General features: G+C 39.5%; 1 protein-coding gene and 1 long non-coding RNA gene across 2 annotated transcripts; one reads left to right on the forward strand and one right to left on the reverse strand.

Moving 5' to 3' along the window:
• Positions 1-1,242: 1,242 nt before the first annotated feature.
• Positions 1,243-1,661, reverse strand: LOC107696675 (uncharacterized). Its single transcript, XR_001635110.1, has 3 exons — positions 1,581-1,661; positions 1,373-1,496; positions 1,243-1,310 (listed from the first exon to the last, which is right to left on the reverse strand). It is a non-coding gene; the product is annotated as an uncharacterized LOC107696675 (long non-coding RNA).
• On the forward strand, positions 1,538-2,358 carry LOC107696674 (chymotrypsin A-like). The gene is made up of 3 exons (XM_016497133.1): positions 1,538-1,790; positions 1,919-2,052; positions 2,132-2,358. Exons 1-3 carry the CDS (start codon positions 1,589-1,591, stop codon positions 2,291-2,293), a joined length of 498 nt encoding a protein of 165 aa, XP_016352619.1. The 5' UTR covers positions 1,538-1,588; the 3' UTR covers positions 2,294-2,358.
• The last annotated feature ends 6,863 nt before the right edge of the window (positions 2,359-9,221 follow it).

Consider the following 9,221-nt stretch of genomic DNA (forward strand, 5'->3'; position numbering starts at 1 on the left):
ATTTTAACGTCTTAAGACCCGGCAAAACATTTTAGGAAAAATGTTTTATTTTTTGATGTCATTACATTGTTTATAGCATTAAAAAAAATGTAAACAAAAAAAAAATTAAAAATGATATTTCATTCATAAGTTATGCTACGTCCTTGGTAGAGGACATCGGGACTCAATTAAAAAAAAATATATATATAAATATATTAATATATAAAATAAAAAGACATGAATGAACATGCATAGGCAAAAACAATAGATTTTTTTTAAATCACCAATACATTTTTAGCTTTCAGGATTTTTTTTTACCAGACTTAAAAACAGAATGTTATAACAGAATGATTTGATATACCATTTTTCTTCATGCAAAATGTGCGTAAAATGGCCACAAACAGTTTTTCTCATTATATATAATGTATCTATAAACTAAATCTAATTTGCATATTAATTTGTTTTTGGGGCAACATGTAATGAAAAAAGAAGTGTAATAATGGGAGTAATAATTGGCAAGATTTTCATAATAATGTCTAATAATTGATCTGAATATTAATATATAATTTATTTCCCTATTTATTTATTTGTTGTGTCTCCCAAAATGTGTAATAAACATGCTTTAAGTTCTGATGTCCTCTACAGTGGACATGTATGAAATCGATATCCTGTTTCATAACAGAAGGTCATATTCTGATTTGAAACCCCATAACATTTTCCTGAGATGTTGATTTATGACAATTTGAAAATTAGTCAGATTTAAATGATAATTACAAAATATTAGCATATTTCCATAAGGGTGTTACACTTGATCACTATGTCAGCCATTTTTAAAGACCAAGGAGAGGGAGTGGTCATGGTGAAACCGCCAAACAATATCAATATTAGTATCTCTGAAAAGCCCTGAATGTGCTCTGTACAGGACATCCAGACTTAAAACTGTGACATGTAACGTCTCAGAGAAATTGCTAAAACATATTGTCCTCTACAGAGGACAAAACTCCATAGCTGATAGTCAGGAGGATATATATATAAAAAATATATATATATTTTTTATTGATTTATTTTTATTCTAAAGGCTGTGGTGTTCCTGCCATTATCACTGGTTACTCCAGGATTGTGAATGGTGAAGAGGCAGTGCCCCATTCCTGGCCCTGCAGGTACAGACATCTTCATTAACAAATGACATATAGATGATAGAGATATTTAATAAAACAAACGTTAAAAAAATCCATAAATAAACAAATTTAACATCTCATTTAAGACTCCACTGACTTCCACTTCTGCGGTGGCTCCCTGATCAATGAGTTGTGGGTTGTGACTGCTGCTCACTGCGATGTCAGGTAACACAGTATTAATGAATAAACTCTCATTATTATTATTATCTACAAACCTTTATTTCAGAATATGCATGTCTCTTCAGAATTCTGTGCAATTTTTTTTTATCAGGACCTCTCACTGTGTCATCCTGGGTGAGCATGATCTTTCTTCCAATGCTGAGCCCATTCAGACCATGACTGTTGGCAAGGTATATTCTGTATCATACCTAAACCACTAAGACAATGTTTTAACAGAAAGATGATACAATTGAATATGAATACAATTGAATATGAGTATCCTCTTCATAAAGGTTTTCAAGCACCCTAACTACAACAGCTTCACCATCAACAATGACATCCTCCTGATCAAGCTGGCCACCCCCGCTCAGCTCAACATTCATGTGTCTCCCGTGTGTCTTGCTGAAACCTCCGACAACTTCCCTGGAGGCATGAAGTGTGTGACCTCTGGATGGGGCCTGACCAGGTACAATGGTAGAATTCTGAATTTGCATTTACATTTTTATATTATATTTAATATATTTATTTGATATTTTAGTATAAAATAAATTAGTTTTGATGTTGAAACCTTTTCAAATGCACCTTCCAATCCGTGTTTTCAGCTCCTGATACCCCTGCCCTGCTCCAGAAGGCCGCTCTGACTCTGCTGACAAATGACGACTGCAAGCGTTATTGGGGAACCAAGATTACCGATCTGATGATCTGTGCTGGAGCCTCTGGTGCTTCTTCTTGCATGGTGAATTTCTATTGATTTCGCAGTTTACCTCTCTGTTTGTTCTTGAAGACTGTAAAGTTCTGACTTTTGTGTGTTTCAGGGTGATTCTGGTGGTCCTTTGGTCTGTCAGAAGGATGGAGTTTGGACTCTGGTTGGTATCGTGTCCTGGGGAAGCAGCGTCTGCTCAACCAGTTCACCTGGTGTGTACGCCCGTGTCACCAAACTCCGTGCCTGGGTTGACCAGACCATTGCTGCAAACTAAAGCACAAAGATTATACAGTAGTTCTTGGTCATAATGCTTATCAATATAGTTTTATTTTGAGAAAACAAAAACTCTCAGCTTGTTTTGTTTTTTTTTTGTAGAAAAGGTTCAGAGTAATTTACAGTGGACAATGGACATTCAATATGTTTAATATGGTTTAATCTTATTGCATCATCTTATGCATGGCATCAATCTTATTGAGTCAAAGACATTTAAATGTCCGCATCAAAATAATTTTACAAAAGTGATTTTATATACATAGAAAGCACACTAAATGCAAGTAAAGTGTCTACTTAAGTTTTGGGAGAATAAAATGTCAAAATGTGGGTGAAATAATGTTCCGTTGTCATTCAGTGTAACACTTATATTTATGTAAAAACTTAAACAACATTATTCTGACCTGAACGCATTAAAATATATAAAAGAATAAGTGAGCATATACTAAATTTTATTGCGTTTTAAATTAGTAAAAATGTATTGCTGACAAATGGCCAAAATGGGATAGTGCCGAAGTTTAAAAATGTAAAATTACAAGTAGTATTTGGGGTAAAACTAGTCTTTTAATATGTCAAAAACTGATTCCTATGGTAAATATGCCTGACAAGATTGTTATACTGAATGACATTTTAGTGGCTGTTTTCTGTAAATCATGGTAAAAATGTATGATATTTATTTATAAGAACACTTTCTAATGTATTGAAAAACAACAACAACAACAACAACAACAATTCAAAGCTGTATTACACTTATTGTTTTGATGCTTGAAAATGCTTGATTCCTTTTTCGTCTTTGACCCAACTACAAATCAACCAGAAAATTATTTTTGAAAATAACTGTGGAATTTGCTAATAAAATAGTGATATAAAGCAGTCTATTATAGCAAGTATGTCTGGAGCACTTTGTGAACATAAATGAAAATGAATTTCAAATAAATAAATAAATACAATTTAATAAATGACAGTGGAAACTAAAATAAGATATATCATTTACTTGTATGTAATGTATACTCACATGTAAGTGCATAAAAAGAAAAACTGATTAATTGATATTTAATATCATTAATTGATATTAATTTTGCCACCTATCAATATATACAGTATATATATATAATTGTATAAATATACTGTTATTGCTTTAAAGCATAGAATATTTGAATCAATGTTACCGAATACTAAAACATTACACTGTATAACCACTCTGTAACGTGGGTTTTGGGTTTTGTTTGGGTTTCATGTTCATTGCTCTCATGTCTTTTATTTTGGAGTTTAGTCATGTTCCCTGTCTAGTCATGTGATTCCCTTGCCCTCATGTTATCATGCTATTGGTTCTTTGGTTCATGTGTTATGTTCTCATTGGTTGTCTTAGTCATGTGTCCTGTCTCTCATTGGTTGATTCTTGTCATGTGACCCTTATATAAATAGCCCTCATGTTGCCATTAGGTGCGTTCAACTTCATGCAGCACTGCGCAGACCGATCGGCGGCTGACTTGAAGCAGTGCATGCCTGTTAGAAATTTAGTCCAACTTGAACCGGTGCCGATGCCACGTCACTGTCACGTGTGGCATCAAAGTACCACGATAGCATTTCGAGAGCAGCCGGCTGACTCGGCTGGCGCAGCTTTTTCAGAGCGCTGATGACGACACAGCTGTTTCAGATTGGCCAAATTCACCACCTGACAACAATGACGTGTGTTTCTAACATCTTCTGTCGGTGAGTCAAGTCTGTTCATGCCAAGTCAAGTCTTTCATCATTTGTTTGGATTTTGGAATACTTTGGAATAAAGCTGCACTTGGGTTCATCTTAAACTCGCCTTCAGTGGACTAATTGTTACAGAATACTCGACCAAAAAATGAACCCAGCAGATCATCTCGATCGACTTCGCCAAAGAAACCGGCCCATTGAGGATTATGTGGTGGACTTCTGTAAGTTGTGTCATTTGGTGGACTTTCATGATACCTTCCTGAAAGACATTTTTCGTTTTGGTTTGGATAAAGATGTATCACATTTAATGCCACGCAATACCCCTCAATGGACTCTTGAAAGATTGACTTTGCTTTGTTGCTGGCTGGTTCACCATTTACTGTGGGGATCACTGATGAGGAACCCTTCTGTCCTCCAGTATCCTCCACACCAGAATATTTACATGTCATGTCTGGAATTATTCACGTCACATCGGAGTCTACAAAGCCTGCTCACATCATGCTTGCCAAGCCAGCGCCTGCTCACGTCATGCCTGCCAAGCCAGCGCCTGCTCACGTCATGCCTGCCAAGCCAGCGCCTGCTCACGTCATGCCTGCCAAGCCAGCGCCTGCTCACGTCATGCCTGCCAAGCCAGCGCCTGCTCACGTCATGTCTGCAAAGCCAGCGCCTGCTCAGGTCTGCTACTCCTGTGGATGTGGAGCTTGGGCCAGGACTGATTGCCAGTGTGATGGACTCACCTCTGATGTCAGTGCGAGCAGCTGGCATCCCCAGGGCCTCAGCATGGGCTGTCACAGAGATTGTTCCCCTATCCTCAGTACTTCCTGTTATGGCGATAGCTATACTGAATGTTTGGGCTGCACACTGTGCCCCCAAGGCCTCTCCTGTCCACGAGTCTGCCCTGGAGGCCTCTCCTGTCCACGAGTCTGCCCTGGAGGCCTCTCCTGTCCACGAGTCTGCCCCAGAGGCAGCGGCGTCCGCTGCAGAACCTCCAGAGGCAGCGGCATCCACTTCTGAACTCTTTACCTGTCCTGTCATGGCCATGGAGGCCGTCCATGAACTCTCTAGGGGGTCGCACACCGGATGAGAAGCGCAGAGCCGCGGCGCATCGCGCCACGTCTTTAAAATTCAAACACATTGTTTTCTATGAGAGTACGCACACTGCCGGCGCCATTCGGCATCTGTCCGCGGCGCCCAGCTACGACTCAAGACGCTGTTCAAATTACTGCCGCGCCATCTGCATAGTTTTATATTAAATAACATCATATTTGTCTCAAATCGTTGTTAATACATTATACCAAGATACCACTTCTTCAAAATACTACATACATTAGTTTTACAGCTTGAATAAAATGTAAACATATAGAATTAAATGTATAATAAACGTAGTACTTTTAATCTTTTATTTTTCTCTTGAGACATTTTTACATACGCAAAATATTACTGTATTGGCTTATGTAACAATTTTATACTGTTGTGATTACATTCACTGTCGTCGGCTGCCACCTACTGGATTTACCAGGTCACAACCGCCACAACACACTTCAGGTAATTTAAATAGAGTAACATTAACGGACCGTAATGGACGACGAAAAACTAATCAACGAAGTAGGGAAATACCCAGAATTATATGCAACAAACCATAGATTCTTCAAAGACAACATCATCAGCATGGAGGAAGATTGCCGATGTCATCGGTTTTTCAGGTAAGAATGTCTAATTTATGACCTGAGGTAAAATGTTCAGTAACAGACGTTAGCAACAACTGTATGTAATTGCATAGTAACGTTACAATTATAAAATAACGTACAGTACAGACATTGTCTTCATTTCATCATGTCCTTAAAAATAATAATGTTGACCACAAACTGACAATTATGTTACTTTAAGTAAACAAATCCTCATGTTGAATTAAGACAAACTACCTCAACAGGAATATGATTATAATTGAAGTTAACAAAGAAATAAGCATACCTTACACAAAAAATATGTAGCATCTTTGTTTTTATTAAGCAAACAAATCAATATTAGTAGCTACAGCATAAGAAATTTAGATCACTCAGGCTGGCTAGCTTATTATAGCTATTGCTACTATGTAACAGTTGCCTAGACAACAGATACAACAAAACAATAACAGACTTATAACACAGATTCTTTTCACTGATTAACGTTCAAAACTCAGCTATTATCAATTAAAATAATATATTTATAATAATAATAAATGAAGTTAAAACTCACCCATCTTGCAGCTCAGAACTTGATTCGAAATTGAGCTCGCACGTATAGAATGTGCGCGTCCGGTGTGCGATACCTCGAGTTGTCCTAGACGGGGCGCTGCGCTTCTCGTCCGGTGTGCGACCCCCTTCTGCCTGTCCTGTTACGGCCAAGGAGGCCGTCCATGAACTCACACTCTGCCCTGTCATGACCATGGAGGCCATCCATGGACTCTCTGCCTGTCCTGTTACGGCCAAGGAGGCCGTTCATGAACTCACACTCTGTTCCAGTCCAACCTGATCCGCCTTGGTGGATACCTGCTTTGCTGTGGTGGTCATCTGTTCCACTGTGGGGATCTTTGCTCCTGTATGCTCTGCTGACCTGGTGGTCCTCTGCTCCGCCTTGGCTTCCTGCTCTGCCAGCTCCGCCATGCCTTCCTGCTCTATCGGCTCCGCCATGGCTCCATGCTCCTCTGAATCTGACCTGGTGGTCTCCTACTCCACTGTTCCACAGTCTATGGCTCCATGCTCCTCTGGATCTGACCTGGTGGTCTCCCACTCCACTGTTCCACAGTCTGCCTCTGATCCACAGCCCAGGTCCTCCAGAGTTTCACTGTTTGCCTCTGCTCCATGGCCCAGGTCTCCCAGTGTTTCACTGGCTGCCATTTATCCATGGTCCATGTCATGATCCTAGTCCTGTTCCCCTTCACGGGCCTGGCCCTCCATCCATCCATCCACCACCCCCCCTCCCCGTTCCGCCTTCGCTCCTCCACCCTCCTGGACTTGTTAGGTTTGGGTTTTGTTTGGGCGTCTGGAGCCGCCCTTAGAGAGGGGAGGGGGAGGGAGGGATATGTAACGTGGGATTTAGGTTTTGTTCATGTTCATTGCTCTCATGTCTTTTATTTTGGAGTTTAGTCATGTTCCCTGTCTAGCCATGTGATTCCCTTGCCCTCATGTTGTCCTGCTATTGGTTCTTTGGTTCATGTGTCATGTTCTCATTGGTTGTCTTAGTCATGTGTCCTGTCTCTCACTGGTTGGTTCTTGTCATGTGGCCTGTATTGTTTGATTATAAATAGCCCTCATGTTGCCATTAGGTGCCTTCGACTTCATGCAGCGCCGACCGATCGGCGGCTGACTTGAAACAGTGCATGCCTGTTAGAAATTTAGTCCAACTTGAACCGGCGCCGATGCCACATCACTGTCAGGTGTGGCATCAGAGTACCACGATAGCATTTCGAGAGCAGCCGGCTGACTCGGCTGGTGCAGCTTTTTCAGAGCGCTGATGACGACACAGCAATGACATGTGTTTCTAGTATCTTCAATTCCAATACTGCTCATAAATCTGTGTTTTTAGAACAGTAAAAGCTTTTTTACTGTATACCCCTACTTTATTGGTATTTAAATAGTATATGTTTATGTTGAACTTTATTCTTGAACAGATGGCGCTGTATCAAGCAGTATATAAAAAGTGTTTCTGTTGCTCATGAAAACGTTTCTGAAATGTCTGTGTATTTGACAAATATTGCATGTTATTCACTTCATCTGTGATCGAGTATGCAAACACCACGAGAGCGTCACTACCGGGAGAAGAAAGTGTCCGACTTGACGTCTCCGCTTTCAATTCCGCCCCCGACTGCAAGCGGCTACTCTCGTTGATCGGTCTGCGCAGCGCTGCATGAAGTCAAACACACCTACTGTCTCCTGTCAAGTATTGATGTAACCTGCTGTCGGTGAGTTAAGTCTGTTCATGCCAAGTCTTTCTTCGTTTGTTTGGATGTTTGGATTACTTTGGAATAAAGCTGCACTTGAGTTCATCTTAAACTCGCCTTCAGTGGACTAATTGTTACACACTCTTACCACTTAATATCCCAGCAAGCAATTTTGCGTTTAAAAGACGTCTATTAGCCGTCTAAACACAGCCCAGACGTCTAGGTTAAAACAAGGCTAAATTTGGGCTGTCAGTGAAAATTTAATAGACGTCTAATCATAGCCCAAGAATAGACTAGTCATCAATTAGACCGCTATTACACGACTACAGATATACGTCTAATAGACGGTGAATATGGGTCTAGGCTAAAACAAGGCTGAATTTGGGCTGTCAGTGAAAATTTAAAAGACGTCTAACCATAGCCCAAGAATAGACTAGTCATCAAATAGACAGCTAATGAATGCCTGCATATATACGTCTAATAGACAACAAAATGGCAATCCATCCAAACAAATTCAATATACAGCTTTTAAAGTGATGTGACATGTGGCCAAGTATGGTGACCCATACTTGGAATTAGTGCTCTGCATTTTACCCATCCAAAGTGCACACACACAGCAGTGAACACACTCTAACCATTAGGCCACGACTTTTTACTAAGAAAAATAACGTTTGACAACTTAAGACAATACAAAATGATAAAAAAAATAAAGAATTAATGACAAAATAAAATTGTATAAACGGAATACACGTAAATATAAATATTATGATAACTTTTACTCTATTAAATTTAGAAATTAATCCTCTGAACACATGCGTGCTGAACCGTGGGCCTAGTCATCCTCTGAACACATGCGTGTTGAACCGTGGGCCTAGTCATGGATCACTATCAACTATGATCTGCTCCCTTCACTAAAATGTCACGGTTCCTAAACATGATAACAAATCATATAGATAAATAATGAACACATGTCAAAACGAAAACACAGATACTTACAAGACCATGTAGGAATGTCCTTTATCGTTTGTTTGCCCGCTGCTCTCCGACAAGTAAACTTAGTGGTCTCTCCTGTAAAAAAAATTCAAAACACAACACTGATATCTACTAACTCTCATGTCTCAGTAGGGCTACAATTGCCATCTAGAGGTTGGGAATTGTAATTGCATTATTATTTATAAAATGAAAGACAGCCTAATATCAATAATATGAATGTAACCTTTAACAGCTTGTGGGATGCATGACATCATATTATCAAATGCAAGTAAACTTTTGAAACATTTAAATTAGCATTCTATATTTAATAATGCTG

Source organism: Sinocyclocheilus anshuiensis, unplaced genomic scaffold, assembly GCF_001515605.1.
Source record: "Sinocyclocheilus anshuiensis isolate Anshui unplaced genomic scaffold, SAMN03320099.WGS_v1.1 scaffold354, whole genome shotgun sequence".
NCBI classification, from domain to species: Eukaryota; Metazoa; Chordata; class Actinopteri; order Cypriniformes; family Cyprinidae; genus Sinocyclocheilus; species Sinocyclocheilus anshuiensis.

Bases quoted from the DNA above. Each gene is read 5' to 3' on its own strand.
- LOC107696674 (XM_016497133.1), top strand. From the start codon at position 1,589: ATGAGTATCCTCTTCATAAAGGTTTTCAAGCACCCTAACTACAACAGC. The intron at 1,791-1,918 runs GTAGAATTCTGA...CCGTGTTTTCAG, and splicing joins GGGCCTGACCAGGTACAATG to CTCCTGATACCCCTGCCCTG. The intron at 2,053-2,131 runs GTGAATTTCTAT...TGTGTGTTTCAG, and splicing joins CTGGTGCTTCTTCTTGCATG to GGTGATTCTGGTGGTCCTTT.